Source organism: Eretmochelys imbricata, chromosome 11 (genome assembly GCF_965152235.1).
Source record: "Eretmochelys imbricata isolate rEreImb1 chromosome 11, rEreImb1.hap1, whole genome shotgun sequence".
NCBI lineage: Eukaryota > Metazoa > Chordata > Testudines > Cheloniidae > Eretmochelys > Eretmochelys imbricata.
This window is the reverse complement of record NC_135582.1, coordinates 45,252,859-45,271,003: the sequence shown is the minus strand read 5'-3', so window position 1 is coordinate 45,271,003 and position 18,145 is coordinate 45,252,859. Positions and strand designations below refer to the sequence as shown.

The 18,145-nt window shown below is 38.7% G+C and overlaps 1 protein-coding gene across 1 annotated transcript in view; it reads left to right on the top strand.

Annotated features, from left to right (window-relative positions):
- Nucleotides 1–18,145, top strand: part of TTN (titin) — a 307,220-nt gene that overhangs the window by 125,297 nt on the left and 163,778 nt on the right. Inside the window, exons 102-118 of the mRNA XM_077830394.1 lie at nucleotides 2,357–2,624; nucleotides 2,722–2,982; nucleotides 4,604–4,813; nucleotides 4,915–4,992; nucleotides 5,101–5,127; nucleotides 6,028–6,075; nucleotides 7,763–7,819; nucleotides 7,948–8,025; nucleotides 9,805–10,071; nucleotides 12,228–12,305; nucleotides 13,254–13,334; nucleotides 13,973–14,056; nucleotides 14,588–14,665; nucleotides 15,020–15,103; nucleotides 15,651–15,734; nucleotides 16,408–16,485; nucleotides 16,648–16,731. Of these exons, the coding sequence (XP_077686520.1) occupies nucleotides 2,357–2,624; nucleotides 2,722–2,982; nucleotides 4,604–4,813; nucleotides 4,915–4,992; nucleotides 5,101–5,127; nucleotides 6,028–6,075; nucleotides 7,763–7,819; nucleotides 7,948–8,025; nucleotides 9,805–10,071; nucleotides 12,228–12,305; nucleotides 13,254–13,334; nucleotides 13,973–14,056; nucleotides 14,588–14,665; nucleotides 15,020–15,103; nucleotides 15,651–15,734; nucleotides 16,408–16,485; nucleotides 16,648–16,731 (1,945 nt within the window). The remainder of the gene's footprint in view (nucleotides 1–2,356; nucleotides 2,625–2,721; nucleotides 2,983–4,603; nucleotides 4,814–4,914; nucleotides 4,993–5,100; nucleotides 5,128–6,027; nucleotides 6,076–7,762; nucleotides 7,820–7,947; nucleotides 8,026–9,804; nucleotides 10,072–12,227; nucleotides 12,306–13,253; nucleotides 13,335–13,972; nucleotides 14,057–14,587; nucleotides 14,666–15,019; nucleotides 15,104–15,650; nucleotides 15,735–16,407; nucleotides 16,486–16,647; nucleotides 16,732–18,145) is intronic.

The window sequence follows — 18,145 nt, the reverse complement described above, 5'->3', positions numbered from 1 at the left end:
GCCCAGCTCAGAGGCAGCAGTGCAATTAATTGGGCTGGGCTATCTCAGCTTCAACCCACACTGCCCTCTCACTCAATTGAAATTAATACAGTTTGGGGATGAGACTCTCTCTCTCAAATATTTATACCCCCATCACTATTGCATCTGAGTTCTTCACAGTAATTAACATATTAAGATAGCACCACCCCTGGAACAGAGGCAGCAGTGGGCCTAGAAGTCGCTCAGACACTTTAATCTTCTAGCTGTAGGCTGATGATAAAACTAAGACACCTTGTAGACCAGGTCTTTAAGAAATGAACACCAAAGAGAAGCCCCTTGTTACTGTCCTGTGTGGAAGCTGCTGGATAATAGCTGATGAGAACTTTTGAAAATCAGGCCACTTATTTATGTGTCCAGCTGTGGATTTAAGAGCCTAAATTAAAGTCATCCATTTTTGAAAATCTTAAAGTCTGATTATGTTTACTTCCATATAAATTTTACACGGTGTGACAGAGATAAGAATAAGCCTTACAGTGTCTGCTTCCAGCTTAGGAAATCAGATGATAACTTATTGAAAGTCAACAGAAAGTACTTGGCATTTTTTCTTTCATACATGCACTGCATATGCTGCTTTAGTAAATGGATTCAGCTACAATAAAAAATATTCCCATTCAGGGGACTGAAAAATCTTAATTCCTTAAACCTATTTTCCAGAAAAACCAGCAGCTGCACCAGCAGCTAAGAAAGCACCAGTGGATGGAAAGCTGTACTTTATCTCAGAGCCTCAGAATCTCAAAGTTATGGAAAGTAAGCTTGTTCTTCCAAAAATATGTCATCTTCTCTATTTGTTGTATTAGTTGTATGATGATATCTCCTGCTGTCTTACACATGTGAAAGATGAGCTGCTTGATTTTGTATTTTTCTATAGAGAGTGTTGCAACGTTTCTTGCTAAAGTTGGAGGTGATCCAATCCCAAATGTTAAATGGACTAAGGGAAAGTGGAGACAACTCAACCAGGGAGGTCGTATTTTCATCCAGCAGAGAGGAGACGAAGCCAAACTAGAAATAAAGGATGCAACAAAAACTGATTCTGGAATGTACAGATGTGTAGCTTTTAATGAACATGGTGAAATTGAGACCAGCGTTGAACTTCAAGTTGAAGAACGAAGAAAGGAAGAAGTAATTGAAGGAGATCTGAGAGCAAAACTGAAGAGGTAGGCATAAGAACCTTTTCTCGATCACTCTGTAGTCTCTACAGTAGGGGATGCAATTGTATCTCTGATCTAGAGGCAATTAATTAATATTTACAACATATTGAACAGATTGACACCATTTATATATAGGCCTTGATCCTACCAAGACTTATTCATATCAGTAGTCTTTCAGTCACTAAGAATCCCCTTGAAGTCATGAGTAGCGAGCACTTATGTGCCTAATAGTTTGTCGGATAAAGCCCCTCCAGCGCTAACCTGAAGGATCAAACGATTTTAAGCAGACTTGGTTACCCAAGGGATTCTCCTAGAAAGAAGAAATATTGTGCATGTTTTCTAATTATTCTCCTTACTTAAATAGTACTCCAACCAAAAAGAAAGAAGAGGAGGAAGAGAAGCCTATTGATATCATGGAACTTCTCAAAAATGTTGATCCCAAAGAATATGAGAAGTATGCTCGCATGTATGGAATTACAGATTTCCGTGGCCTCCTGCAAGCCTTTGAGCTGCTAAAGCAAAGCCAAGAGGAAGAAAGTCATAGATTGGTAAGACCTAGTCAGACTGTGGCATTGGGAATGTTAAGAGTAACATGGTTTCTGGCAACAGGCTTGATATCCTAGCTGTGACATTGCTGTATGCATAAGAGATTCAGATTCCAATTCTATCTTGTCTCACTCTCCGAACTCCCAGCATGCTCAAGCACTGGGTGAGGCAGTGTTGCTATCAACAGTGACCCTTCTGTCCAAGTAAGTCCTGTCCCCATCTCTTTGCCCAGAGGATCTTGGTGACACGGAACCTGTAAGATGGGCTGGTGAGGAGGTTTAAGTGAACTATGGGTTTGCAGAAGGTTCAGTTAGAGAGACACACGACTCTCCAGATTTGTTATCAGGGAGGGAGGGACAGATATAAACACATGGATCCTAACTATTTCCCAATAGTGTTACTTCATGTTAAATCATGTCATGTCGTTCCACAGGAAACTGAAATCACAGAGAGAGTTCGAAAAGGAGACCAGGAATTTGACGAACTTGTATCGTTTATTCATCAAAGAGTCACACAGACAGAGGTGACATGATGGCTTTGACTTGATAGTCAAGTATTTAATCACATAATAGGAAGTGTGATCTTGGAATGACGACTTAACCTTTTAAATTCATATTTTTCAGCCTATCACACTCATCAGGGATATTGAAAACCAGACCATTTTAGCAGATGAGGACGCTGTCTTTGAATGTGAAATTAAGATTAATTATCCAGAAATCAAACTCTCCTGGTACAAAGGAACTCAAAAATTGGATTCTAGTAACAAGTATGAAATAAAAATTAAAGGTGATCGGCACACACTCAGAATCAGGAACTGCCAACCTGCAGATCAGGGGAATTTCAGAGTTGTCTGTGGTCCACATATTGCTAATGCAAAGCTAACTGTGATTGGTAAGTGTACATTTAAAGTTTCTATTTGAAAGTATTTTATCCTCTTTAATTTAACACTCAGATATCTGCTAAAATATATATTTTAACATGCTAACAGCACCTGCAGTTGAACGGAATCTTCATGATACTGCTTTCAAGGAAGGACGCACATGCACCCTGATTTGTCAGTTCTCTATCCCAAATGCCAGATCTCAGTGGTATAGAAATGGAAAAGCCATTAAGATAGGAGGAAGATACTCAACACAAGTCTCAGAGAAAATCCACAAACTAATCATCAAGGATGTTAGAACAGAAGACCAAGGACAGTATACCTGCAAGCTTCACAATATAGAAACAACTGCAGATCTAACCATTGAAGGTTTGTAAACAGATGGAAATCTCTATTTTATGATTTCTTGAAAGAGTTTCTGGATGCTCAGTTAACAGAAGATGGACCTGATGGGAAATTCTGCTGATCCATTCCTTTGAAGGAAATACCACTGCCAGGATAACCTAATAATATTTTATCTGTGTAATTAATATGACCCATTACTCTGAAACACTTAGATCTGAGTTATGTTTATCCTCTTTAGTCTTCTCTTTCTGAGATGTTCATATTTTCCTGAGATTTCAAACTTCCAATGTGCCTATACACCAAGCATTCTTTATCTTTTCTTAATTGCTTTAATGACTTCTCTTGAATACTTCTCACAATAATCGTGTTGTGGCAATACTCTTGTGTCTTCTTAACTTCACTCCTAAATGGAGCACTTCACAGGAGATAGAATGATGAATACACATTTCTTTGTATTTCTTTTTTCTTCATTTCCTTTTTCAGTATCCTAGTAGGTGTCTGTTGTTTGTTTTACAGAATATTATATACATTAACTCCTCACTTATAGTCGCCCCATTAATGTTATTTCGTTGTTACATTGCTGATCAATTAGGGAACATGCTCGTTTAAAGTTATGCAATGCTCCCTTATAATGTTGTTTGGCAGCCACCTGCTTTGTCCACTGCTTGCAGAAAGAGCAGCCTGTTGGAGCTAGCTGGTGGGGGCTTGGAACCAGGGTGGACCGGCAGCCCCCCTATCAGCTCCCGACTCCCCTAAATTCCCTGTGCAGCAGCCGCCCAGCAGACTATCAATTGCAGGCAGTTCAGCTGTCCCTCCCACCACTGCCCTGTGCTGCTCCTGCACTCTGCCTTGGAGCTGCTCCCGGGAGCCTCCTACTTGCTATGCAGGGGGGGATGAGGGTGTCCCCCTCCCCCCTGCTCCTGCCTCCCACTTACCCCATCTCCATACAGCAGTGGGGAACACGACAGGGCTCAGGACGGAGGGAGCTTGCTAGCAGCAGCTGCTGTCTCAACTTGTTGATCTACTTAAAAAGGCAATGTACTTAGAGTGGGGTCAGAGTACTTAAAGGGGCAATGCACATCTCTCTCTCACACACAAGGGTGTGCGTCTGTGTCTCTGTCTCTGTCTGACATGCTGTCTCCCCTCCCTCCAATTGTGCTGCCTTGTAGAGTGTGAGGCTACATTAACAACAATGTGTTAACCCTTGAGGGTTCAGCCAACTGCTTGTTCATCATTTAGCAGTAAGGCATTCCCTGGGAAATATCCCACCCTCTTCCACCCTCTGACTTCACCATCTCAACCAAGTTTCACAATCATCGTTGCTGTGTACAGTATTTAAATTGTTTGTTTAAAACTTATACTGTGTGTGTGTGTGTGTGCACGCGCGCGTGTATGTATATATATATATATATAGAGAGAGAGAGAGAGAGAGAGAGTCTTTTGTCTGGTGGAAAAAAATTCCCTGGAACCTAACCCCCACATTTATATTAATTCTTATGGGAAAACTGGGTTCTCTTAACATCGTTTTGCTTAAAGTCGCATTTTTCAGGAACATAACTACAAAATTAAGCGAGGAGTTACTGTACAAACAAGGGTCTATTGCAAAAAGGCTAACTAATATATTTTTGTTTTGTTTCCAAACCAGCTGAGCCCATTCAGTTCACAAAGAGCATACAGAATATAGTGGTGAGTGAACACCAGTCTGCAACCTTTGAGTGTGAGGTTTCATTTGATGACGCAGTTGTGACATGGTACAAAGGCTCCATTGAACTGAGGGAGAGTCGTAAATACAGCTTTAGAAGTGAAGGTCGCTGTCATTATATGACTATCCACAATGTCACTGCACAAGATGAAGGTAACCTTAATGGGATGTTTCCATTGTCACTGTTTTTTCTCATTGTTTGTGTTTTTTAATGATCAACATGAGGTATATATCAAAATGCTTTCATATTCCAGGTGTGTATTCTGTAATTGCTCGTCTTGAACCAAGAGGTGAAGCAAGAAGCACTGCAGAGCTCTATCTGACAACCAAAGGTTAGTGCATGTAGTAAACAGGTTTGAGAGTGTAGCTATGTACAAGAGCTGAAATTGTGTCCTGGAGAGCGAAAACATTCTAAATACAAATCTATTGTTTTTTTGCAGAAATGAAACTGGAAGTGAAGCCACCAGGTAAAGAAAAAATTGAGAACATATTTATGAATCATCTGGCACTGATTTAATTTTGTGTCCTCCTTTATTTTTTGCTTTTGAAACCCTTATTTCTGGATTTGGTTTTAGTACACCAAGGCTAATATGCTGAGAAGGAATTTCCAGATCTATAAAGGAAGATTATTCCCATAGGCAGCAATTGTGAATGTTGTGACGATTCCACAATTAGTGAGGAATTTCTGGGCCTGGGGTCCTCTTGCACATTAAGGGAAGCCAACTTCCCCTCTTTCCTTGGGGCTGAGAGTGGACAGTAAATTGGGCATGGACTTCCAATGCAATATAGTGAAGATTAGGGAAGAGGTAAAAAAACAACCAATCAAATAGACAAACAACATATCATAGACAAGGAAAGTGATCATTCTAATTATACTTAATAATCTTCCTTTCTGTGTGTGTGTGGGGGGGGATATATCAGAGAGAGAGAACCGTCTAAATACTAGAATCTAATTAAAAAGAAACACACCAGAATATAAGGATTTAGGGTTTGATGCAATTAAAATGGTAATAGAATTAGGTGTGTGTAACTTCGCTAAACTATGACTCAGGAGGAGGACATGATAATGATCCATATGTATTTCTATGATGTTAAATCAAAAGAGAAGGAAAAATTGCACAAGGTGGTCCAAGAGGATTTAAACAGGTGTAATGGGTGAAACTGAAGAGAGGAGATATAGTCTGAATGTTTCCCAATGCTGAGGAGTAACAGCCTGTAGAACAGTGTCCTATGGGAAGAGGTGAAGGTCCCCATCTCTTGAGTAGGTTAAAATTATTCCTTAGAAAATACTGTCACCCAGTCCTAGGGATTGGACAAGTTCATCAGAATTTCTACTTTATACATTTCTATATATTTTGACTTTCCAGATGTTCCTGATGCCAGAGTTGCAGTTCCAATTGAAGCACCAACTGAAGGTAAGATGAATAACCAGATTTTTATAATGGGATTTCTCTTTAGATTCTAGGCAAAGGTGCAGTGGGAATTTTGGAGATTCGGGAACCTCAGAAAAAATCTAGGACTGAGCAGTGTTCAAATTCACCCCTCTCTATGCAAAGCTTGAATGATCAGGGTTTTCTGGGGGAGGCAGTGGCACTGTTGGTTCTGGTGCTGGGTGTCCAATAGCACCCACTGATTGTCAGGGTAGACTGGTCAAGTAAGTATGAGCGAGGGAATGGTCCCACCATCATGGGGAACTTTCCTGGCTTTTGCACTACCCTGGGGGAATCAGGCAGAGAAAAGATGTGTCCTTGCTCTAACTCCCTTTGCCCAGATGCCTGCCTGACCTCAAGGACTTCTCTTCCACTCTCCTGTGCAGCAGTCCTCATAACCCCAATTAGGCAGGGTCACTTAGGACAGGAATCTGGGTGTCCCCACTCCAGGGTACTCTCTCTACACTGGCCACTTCCCTGACCCACTGATCGCTACTTTAAGCTTAAACCAAATACAACTTATTAAACAGCAACGTTAAAAAAAATGGGGGTGTGTGTGGAAAAGGTTAAAGGAACAAGGGGCCCCCCCTTTGGGGATAAGGAATATCACAAACAGCAGTTTCAGCTACTTAAGAAAAGTTCACAGCCTATTCTTCACATGCCCCAGTCCTCCTGCCCAGGATCTGGCTGTGCTATGGTGATACAGTGGGTAAAACACCTACTCAGATGGAAGCTACATGCTCTCTAACTATAGGTGGCAGGACCCTTCTCCACAGCATTGGCCCTCCTGTGGTTCAGGGCCCCGTTTCCCTCGCCCCTTGAGTCCAGCCTCCAAGGCCCTCTTGCCTGGTGACGTCTCCCTCCACTGGGCCTTCGCTGCCTAGGGTCCCCACCTCCCTCTCCCCAGCTGCTCACCACTCTTGGCTGCAGTATTACTCGTAGCACAGAAGGCATCCACACCCCGGCTCTGGCCCTGCAGCTCCCTGAAGTAGCTCAGGCCTGGCTCACTGTCGGCGTGGCTGGTCTCCACTGCTCCAGCTCCCCAGCTCTGGGCTGCTCCAGTTCCCCAACTCTGGCTACTCTGTCTCAGTGCTGCTGCTCTGCCTCCCAGACCAGCTCTGGCTGCTGCTCCTCTTCCAGCCTAGCTCTGCCTTCTCTGTCTCTGGACTCCTGCTCTTTCCCCAGCTCCACTCTGGCTGCTGCTTTCTCCTTAGCTCTGCCCCTGCCTTACTTTAACTCAGGCAGCTCCAGCTCACATGGAAGATGAGCCCCATTCTCTAGACTCCCTCATTGACCTGCCTACCCTGTCAATTCGCAGACTTAGAGCATTGGCCTTGGGAACTGTCAGTCTCAGGATCCTGATTTCTCTTTGGCCCTTCCCCCTTTTCCTGATATTGGGAGAGGGCCAACAAAAAAAAAAAACGCACTAATTTTCAGAAGGAGGCCAACAGCCCCCTTACATTAGGATGGATTTGCAGTTCCCACCCATGAAAAGTACTATGACTGCTCTTGACTGCTCCAACCCCAACCACAAGTTACTTTTGATTTTTTAATTGTAATACAGTCATTTTATATGCCTGTATGCAAAGCATATTAGGAATTTTTTTTTACATATTATTAAGAATGTAGCATTGAAATATTTGTAATAAAATATATTCATTATTTTTCTAAGATATTCCTATTCCTGTTTTGCTGCCTTTTGCTGTTCCACCACCAGAAGAGAAGAAAGGTAAAAGCTTATAGATTTAAAACTGAAAATGTTGTCAAACAGAATGCACTATGTTAAATCCAACTTTTTTCCTGTAGCTGTTAAATGCAAATATATATATATATATATTTTTTTTTTTTTTTTTTCAGAGACCAAGAAAGTTCTTGTAAAGAAAGTCTCCAAAAAGGTGGTTTCAAAAGCTCCTGAAGAAATTGCTCCACCTAAAGGTAAAATGGATTTTTACATTATTTTTTTAAGAGGTATTTTTAAGAAAGTAATTTTATTTAATGTGGAATGATGAGAGGTTTTTGTGTTTGACTTTTTTATTTTAAAGTTATAAATATGCATATTTAAAGCCCAAATTCTCATTCATTAGGATATTTCAAAAATATGTTCTGGAACACTGATTATCGAGGCAGAAGTAATTTCTCACGTGATCCTAGTCAAAGGTTGTAACCTAGTGATACAAGATAAAGATTGAAAAAATGAGCATTAACTAGCATACAAAAATCTAAGTTCTGAAGATAAAAATAATAAAAACATAGTAAAAAGACAAGCAAAACAAAGACAAAAGCTACTCTGTAAACATGTGACTGTTCTCTTATAGTAATTTATGAAATTTATGAAATTGTGGGATGCAGCTTTAAAAAGATGTAGAGAACACTGTAGCTTCTTGCTTAGTCAACCCAAAGGCCTTGATCTTGTAGATTATATCAGTTAGAATCAGTAGTCTTTTCAGTGTTTTTCTCATCATGCTAGCATATATCTAAAAAACATTGCTATCAGCAGCTTTGATGAGGCATATGTAAAAACCTCTCTTTAAATTAATTTTATGTGAATATTATTATTACTTTATTTTACTTTATTTTATTTCATTTTATTTTATTTTGTTAAACTGTGTCAGGAATAAAAACATCTTGGGTAAAATAACATATTTTCAAGATGCTAGTTATTTATTTCTATCTAGAAAAAATGAGTATGTAGACAGTATGCAACCTGTAAAAAAACTCCCAATGGGATTCCATCCTTTGACATCAGTGGGCTTACGACAATGCACTAAGGACTTCAGTGGGGGTTGGACTGGGCCTTAAATGCAGAATTTAGGAAAGGTGCTAATTTCTTCATGCTCCATTTCTCCTTTTTCTGAGGGTAATATTAGAACTGATCCTGTGATGTTTTAAATTAATGAGAGTTTTGCACTTGACTTCAATGGGTGAGAAAATCTGGGACAGTGTGCCTACCATCTAGAGGTTGGTCAAGGATATATACCGCTTCAATATGCATCTATATCTGCCTTTATAGTGTGACTATGTGTGCATATCAAGGAGCTATGTGTGCATATCAAGGAGAGATTAGAATGCTAAACATAATGTTTCTAAAGTTTCAGAGGTTGTAAAGAAACCAGCATCCTGGCCCCAGCCCCCAAAATAACAGGATATTATTTCAACAAAAGAAGTTGTATAAAACATGTATACTGAGAAAATAATCCATTGTGGAGGAATAGGCCACTCAGTTTTCCTACCCTGTGGTAATCTGCATCAGAAGAATACAGATTCATTCTTAATTTTTCTTTCATTCATCTTAACTTCATTAGACAGATTTCACCCTGGTACCAGCATGTGCTGATGATACTAATTTGAATTTTTTTTTCTCTTGCTGTTGATATATAATGAACTCAATGTGGTGGTCTTCCAGTGAACAAATATGATAAAATTGCCATTGAAATATGGGTCCTATAACCCAAAATAATAATATCATAGTTATATATTGAGGTGATAGCTCTGACCTAGCTAATCTATTGGTAAATTGAATAACTGTGTCTGCATGAGACAAACCAAGTTTGGACAATATCAAGAGAAGCAAAAAACAATAAAACAGCAATCTAATACTACTGTGTAAAATGTTTAATATGCTACTTGAATTCCATAAATAGGTATATTTCTTAAATTATATACATCCATTATGCCTTGCAAACTCTATATTTTAATATGAGCAATCTTTTAAAGTTCCCAAAGTGCCAAGGAAGCCACAAGAGATCGAAGTGACTTCTGTAGCTAGAAGGGAAGAAGTTCATGAAAAGGAGGAAATATATGAAGAAAGAGAAGAGGTTTATGAACAAAAAGAAGAAATTTATGAAGAACAAAAAGAACCTTATGAAGAATGGGAAGAAGATTATGGAGGAGAACAGGAATATTATGAAAGGGAAGAAGGTTATGAAGAAGGGGAAGAGGAATGGGAAACTTATGAAGAAAAACATGTTTATCATGAAGAAGGTATATTAGAATTTCTTGATTTTATTAATCTTTTTTCCCTCTTTTTTCCCCCTTCACTTTCTCCATCTCTCTACTCTCTTGGCCATGCTCAGTATAATCCATTTGGTTTGGGATGTATAAAAATGTTACTGCCGAATACAATGGAATATAAATATTGAAATTACAATTAGTATTTTGTGCCATTTTCTTGACCTGTTATCTTCTAATTACCTATTAAAGAGGCCATGATGTACAAGAGCTAACGTTTCCACAGCCACCAGGATTTTCTAAGGACAAACAGAACTTTTTTTTCATTTTGGGACCCTTTCATAACAAGGATACATGGGGTTTCCAGTGTGTATACATGTGTATACAGTGTGTATACAGCTTCACATGCTGCAGTGGGGTGGGGCAGGTCTTCTTCATCCCCACTTCTACTCTCTATGGAACTGAACCTGCACTGCTGATTTAATGGAAGTTTTGCTATTGACTTCAATGAAAGCAAGATCAGGCACCAAGCAGCTTGTGGCTGCCTGTATAAAAGGAGAAATGAGCATATAGGGAAGGAAGACTCAAGCCCACTCACTGTACATCCACATTTATCTTTGTCAGGGATCTAAAGTCAGCTGTAATGTAATAAATTTCCATTTATCCAGGTGCATTACAGCTGCAGTCTGTGAGACCTATCCCAACTAGTCTTGTAGTATAAGGTTTAGAGTAGCTTTTCAGGATTTTGAGTTTGACAGTAGCAGTTATTCCTTATTTAATCTATATTGTTTCTTTATGTATTTTTCCTCTGTGTTCAGAAGTAAGCCCTGGTCTCTCTTTATTTTCTCCCCAATTGGTACATGTTGAGATTTTCTATTGCAGTACTTTGGGGAATACTGTGCTATCAATCTGTACGTAGAACTTCCCAAATGAAGTACAGGGGAGTTATGATTGCAAATCAGTGGCAAATCATGGCCCATCATCGAGCAGGGCTAGGATAATATGGACACAGCTCAAAGTGACACATTATAGTGTGATTATTAATTTGTGGAGTTTGAAGTTTGGGAGCTTTTCAAATGCACCATGAACTAGCCAGAGTTTAGACAGTTACATGTTTTTAATTATTTGAGAGGATTTCCCCTGCATTTCCCCCAGACAAGGCTGATTTGGGTGGAATGTTCCACAAATCTTTCTGGAGCGTTAAGAGTCATATATGTCAAGAGCATGCCTCCCAATTATTTCAGTGGGAGAAGTGCGTATGTAGCCGAGACAGAATTTTGTCCTAAAGTCAATGGGTTAGCAACAAAACCGGAAATGAACAGAATCCCCCATGACAACTGTTGAATGTTCACAATTGTGTGCTTTATTTGTGAAATATTATATCATCACCTAATGTTGGCCTGTCCCACCCTGAGGTAAGGTGTACTTCTTCAGGGTGTGTATTTCCTCTTCATTAAATGAGATGCTGTTTTTATCAAAGTGATTGGAGTTCCTCAGAAGCCCATGCCTGAGCATATAACACCAGCAATTACAGCTGAAAAGAAAGAAGTGACCATACATAAAAGTACAGGACGGAGACATATCTGTATAACTAGAGTCATGGTTACACTGAGCAAGTTTCAGATCTCTCTCATGCTGATGTAAATCTAGACAGTGGGATCCTCCCCCAGATCACTGCATGCCTATCTTCCCACTCCGGCAGAATGCATAAGGTCAGGGTACTCAGGAAGACTGGGGTCTTCCCTGTGCAATAAAATAGAGACTGGGAGGGTTGAGGGATACTGCAGAGATTCTTGGGCAAACATCATTCAGGCAAAGGTTTTGTTATCTTCCTTCCCCCTCCATGCACCAGTCCTCAAACAGCTGTGACCAGGTGAAGTCCTTGGTAGAGCAATGGAGCTGCACTACGAGGAAGTGGTAGTCACCAGGTCCTTCATAAGGATCCCCCTGGCTCTCAGTGGGCCCCTGGAGATCCACCAGGTTTGGGTGCAAGCTGTATGGCTCATTCCACAGGGGTCACCATCACCAGTGAACCATATGAGTGGATGTGCAAGAGGGAATCCTGGCAAAGATTAAAACATATCAAAGTTGCATTAAATGCTACAGCTCCCAGCTCTGACCAATTTTTATCTGAGTGATCATTTGCCAGGTTGTCTAAATGTTGTGAAATGTCTTTTAATCACCTGCAGTTGTTAGGAAACCTGTAGCTGAAGAAGTTGAGGTAACCACTCAAAGGCTTGAGGAGGAAGAAGTCAGACTGCCTAAAGGTACTGCTACCTACTGCATGATTTTAACACCACTATGACATGAAAGTAGTTGGAATATTGCCACTTTATGTGTTTTCAGAAACAAATGTACTACATTTAACATAGATCTGACCAATTTTCAATCTTTGAGACAATGATGGTAACAACCATTGCCCAGCTGTAGTGAAAGGAAGATAAAAGCAGCAGTTTCTGAGAAATACATGAGCCTGTAGAGCTAACACCTAATACTTGAGGGTAGGGAGTGCTGATAAACTACATTTGGAGAGGAGTATCTCCTTCACCCTTACCCACTCATGTCTGACCTCCAATTCTCCATACTGGTTTATCAACTAGGGTATCTTCACCATTGTTTGGGCTTATGGATATATATGCATCCCAGCTCCTTTTATTTATGCTTAAAATTTATGCTGATTGGGCCCCTCCAGTTCAGCATTTTCTATTCTATAATGGGAGTGACTCGCCTGGATTCTGAGTGGTAGCCATGTTAGTCTATATCAGAAAAAACAACTAGGCATCCTTGTGGCACCTTAGAGACTAACAAATTTATTTGGGCATAAACTTTTGTGGATGATGAAGTGGGTTCTAGCCCACAAAAGCTTATGCCCAAATAAATTTTAGTCTCTAAGGTGTCACAAGGACTCCTTGTTGTTTTCACCTGGATTCTAAAACTCAACAGAATGAGGAGGTCATGAACATCCATGCAGCAGTGGTCACAAATTTCATAACCCCCTAATAAGATATGGACTGTGGTAGGGGATCTAAAGAAACATCCACTGTCCTTATATCATTTTGTGCTGTCCCATGCAAGCTTAGCACAGCTGCAGGACTGGATCATAGTACATTTGTCTTGTCTGTTACATTTTCAAAGTGTGCTGCAAACGTTAACTAACTGTAATATTAATTTGGTATTCTCACTACATACGGGACTCACAATTCATATTTCTAAAGTGCCAGCAGTTCCCAAGAAGGTTCTGCCACCAAAACCTACCCGGGTGCCAGTCGAGGAGGAGGAAGTTATGAGAAAGAAAGGTACAGATCTTGACCTCTCAGTTACTTATTCCACTCTTTCCAGCGCATGTATCATTGTGCTGCGTGTGGATATATATGTGTCTAGTATTTGTGTCAATTTCACATTGCCCAGCAGTGACCGCTCTCATTGTTTAATTAGTAGTATGTAACATGCATACTTTCACGTTTAATTTGTTCTGTTACAGAGTAGCATAGAATTTGGTTTTGTGTTGAATGGTTTCTGTGGGTAGCTTTCAAATGTTTAAATTCTGTTCATGGTATTGCAGTGTGATGTGGCTCTTCCTTCATGTATTCTGCTTGCTGGCTTATATCTAAAGATGAATGGTCTTAGCATCCTGCAATTTCTTTGGGAAGGCAACTTCTATGTGCTCCTTCTGTGTAATATTTTTAAAAGGCTACATGCTCTTTTGTTTTAAAGAGCTTCTTGCACTGTCTATCTCGTTGACCTCTAATAGATACTAAATTCATGTTTATTACTTTCATGTTTACTATTTTAGCACATACATACTAAGTCTCTAATTCTGTGTTTTAAGACTTAAATGTACAATAGACTTACTGATTTGATAAAGACTGATACATTGTCTACCACAAATATGGGTTCAGAAAAACACTGCTAAAATGAAATCCTATTTTTAAAGTACCGACAGTAGAAATGTGGACTATTTCAGAAGAAAAGATGTCTGTTTCTGTTCAAGCAGAAGAAGAATATTCTTATGTTACAGGTATGTACAAAATGAAAAAGTTGTAAACCCAAATGAAAACATTTCAATCTTACTAGTTTCTTTTTATAGACTTTTTTTGACAAATTATGTATTTTAAACACATTGTACATTTATGTTTCATATTACATTGCTTCTTTGTTGTTGTTGTGTTCCATTGCTTTGATATTCTTTGAGAGACAAACTTTGAATACGACATGACAACATTATTAAAATGATTTTATTTAAAGAGCCAAAAGTACATGAGAAAACTGTCATAGAAGAAAGAGTACATGTTGAAATTCCTGAGGCTCCCCCAGCTAAAGGTAGATTTTTAAAATCTTATATATTTATTAACCTTTAATTCTTAATTATTAAAAATATAATCCTATTCATTATGAGTACTCTTCACCTCTTCAGATTATGCTCCAAATTTCTGAATGTGCTTATATATGTATTTTAGACAGTTTGGATACACATACAGTATTCTTAAAATAACTTCAGAACTACTATGAACATTACCATTTAATATCCCTACATTTAATATCTTTAAAGTTCCTGAGGCACGTAAGAGAAAAGAAGAAAAAATACCTGTTGCTGTTCCCCAAAAGGTGGAGGCTCCTCCAGTTAAAGGTAAATAAAATCTGTGCCCCGGTGTTCAGGTGTCTATCCTCTCACCACAGGTTAGAATGCCAGACTTGCTCAGATTTCTTCAACTAATGGCTACATCCTCAGAAGTTATGTGCTCTCATACAAGTACACAAACATGAGTCTCTCTCTCAAGCTAAGCCATATTCTTAACTATTTAAATGATAAGTAATTCGTATGTTCTTTGATATGCACAAAATATATAATGTATGTTTAATAACATAGATAAACTTTTTTGATTCCTTAGTATTTGTATATGTACATGTTGAAACTTGTCTTCAGTGTTTTACTAAATAATTTAGTGACCTCCTAAATGTTCACAACTCTGTATCTTTAAAGTGCCTGAGGTGCCAAAGAAAACTGTCCCAGAAAAGAAGGAACCGGTTCCTGTCCCTAAAAAAGTAGAAGCTCCACCAGCTAAAGGTACTCCAGCTATCATGAGAAAAGCAAGATCTTTTTGTTTTTTGTTATCTTATTTTTGTTGTTGTCTTAAATACATTTGTGGATTAACTATACAGCTTTGTTTTTGTGTTATCTTTATCTGCTACATACTACGTTGATTTATTCAAGGATCATTTTTGCTGGAACACAGCCCATAATCACTTTATTTGTTTTAAACTTTGTCCTTCCTTTTCTTAGCCTTTCCTTTTTCTATCTGTATTTAAATTGTATGTTCTTTGGTGTAGGGGCTGGCCTTTTTTTTTTTTTTACTTCTGTGAATTACCATGGAAATGTATAGTGCTATATTAATAATATAACAATGCACTGTGCTTACCTGTCAGTAATTTATAAATAGTTATCTACATATCTTAATATTATATAGCTACACGTTGTGACGTGCTGCAGTGCTCACATTCTTAGCTGTACTGGATAACTGTATGGGTTCTATAAAGGACTCTTCGAGCACTGTACTCTGAATAAGTGTTCCAAAAACTAAAACACCACCGTTTTGACAATGATGTCTTTAAAGTGCCTGAAATGCCTAAGAAACCTGTGCCAGAGAAGAAAGTACCTGTTGCTGTTCCCAAGAAAGAAGTAACTCCTCCAGCTAAAGGTACATCACCTTTCGAGTGTGAACATTAACAATATGTTTGTCTTAATAATTTTTGATTACTTCTAAATCTAACAATATGTTATATATACTTTTATATGCAGTCTATTGTTTGTCTGTTCTTTGTCTATGTAGTTCTCAAAATCTTTTTAGAAAGATTATTTAAATCTGTTTTTAATATCCTCAAAGTTCTTGAAGTGTCTACAAAACCTGTTCAAGTTCCCATTCCCAATAAAGTCGTACCTCCATCTGCTAGAAGTATATCAAATAGTAGATTGCATTCTATATGCACCTCTTTAATGCTGCTGTTTTAAATGTCTTTCATGCAGTGTATATGTAAATAGATTTGTGTTTCAATGACAATGATTATTTGTGCATCATAACTGTATGTTTTATATAACACCACTTAATGCTAACTAGCAACAATTCTAGTTTCTTGACTTAAAGAATGCAGTCTTAAAATACTTGTGTGCATATTCCAAATGTCAGAGTTCGGGTCTGATTTCTTCAAAGACACCTTTTCTTTCAGTAACCCATCTCTGTACGTTAAGGTGTACAGTTTGTGTGTTAAATGGCTTATCTTCCTCAGATGAATGGATGAATGCACTTCTATAGTAACGTACCCAGTAATCCTTTTCAAAACTAACATTCAGTATTCTGTTTGATATTTTTGAAGTGCCTGAGGTGCCTAAAAGACCTGTCCCAAAAGAAGAAGTTGCTGCTCCTAAAAGAGAAGAAGCTCCACCAGTAAAAGGTACATTACCTTGTAGTTTACTGTGTAAAAGACTGTTCTTTAGTGTTTTGATTGTGTTGTGGAAATGTGTGTCTGGATGTAATCTCCTCTTTAAAGTCTCCATTTGTGTATGTGTTGCTTTTTCCATTTTGTAAGTCCTAAAATGAAATAATATCTTCAAAGTGCCTGCAGTGCCTAAGAGAGTTGTCCCTGAAGAAAAATCACCTGTTGCTGTTCCTAAAAGAGTGGAGGCTCCCCCAGCTAAAGGTACACTTCCCGATGGAGTGACAGATCATGCTGATTCTTAAATAGCATCTGTTCTTATCTTCTGTTTTGTTATTGGCCTCTTACTGTATTTGTAAGATTTGTGTTGCTGTTGGGAGTTATCTGTTAGTGTACTGTGTTATTGACAGAGGATCATGAGTTTATTTTGTGTGTATTGTGTAGTACTCTGTCATCTACTATTTGTGCTCTTGTTATATAGCATCAGTGTTCTTAAATCTTCAAAAACTTAGTCATAGCAATATGGGATATTATCTACACATTGCAATTAGAAATTCATAAATTTTATATTAGTACCTTTCAAAGTGCCTGAGGTATATCAGAAAGCAGTTTTAGGAGAAAAAGTCTATATTACAGAAGAAAGAGTATCTGTTATAATCTCTAAAGGAGTGATGTCCCACCACCTGAAAATATATTGCAAGTAGTGATACATGTGAGAAACATCAATTCTGTAGATTGTTCTTGTTGTCTTAGAGTGCAAATCTGTTGTTTAAAGGCATAATTCCTAATACAGAAATGTGCCTTGGTTGTAATATGTGAGGTTTTGCATTACAACTTTTTACATGTAGAGCCCATAACTTCCCAGTTGCTCAGAGCTTTCTGTGGGGTGGGTGCCCAGCCCTTGTACTTTTAATCCCTGATACAAAACCCATTGAAGTGGATAGAAAGATTCTCATTGATTGCAGTGGGCTTTCGATCAGACTCCTAATGAAGACACAATGAAAGTTAAGGATAATTGGATAGTAAGCACCTTGAGGGATCTGGCCCATGAGGTATGGGTACACACATGAGGGTTGTATCCATCACTTCCTTCCCCACATACAAAAGAACTATTCATTGTGCTACAGATGAGAAACACTGACTTGCTTTTGCACTATAACTTATTACCATTCTGGGGCAGATTCTCAGCTTGAATGGAGACTGACTTCAATGGAGTTATAACAATTTATGCCAGTTAAGGATCTCCCCCATAGTGTTCCAAGCCAAGATTCCCCACTTGTGTAATCCATTAATGAATAGTCAGTCAGACTGGGATAGTTAACACATATTTATTAAGATAACAACAAAAGGGCCAAAATTCCTAAAGTCAACACCTAAGTTACCCCTATGAAATATGAATATGCGGAAAGGTATTTGTTCATGTAAACATGTTCCTTTCTGCTTGTACCTAGGCAAATTGGCCTCTTGCCCCATCATAAGCTGAGTTTTCCCTGACACAGTTCTAAAGAATATGCTGGTTTCTCAGTTTATTTGTCCAGCACATAACCTGCCCTCTTATTTTGTACTAGTCTTTCTTTACCACCCACCAAAAGAGTAAAAAGAATTATTTAACTACTTTATTGCTGGCCCTCCATTGTAGCTGCTGTGATGGGATGTTTGGGAAGCTGTGGCACTCCAC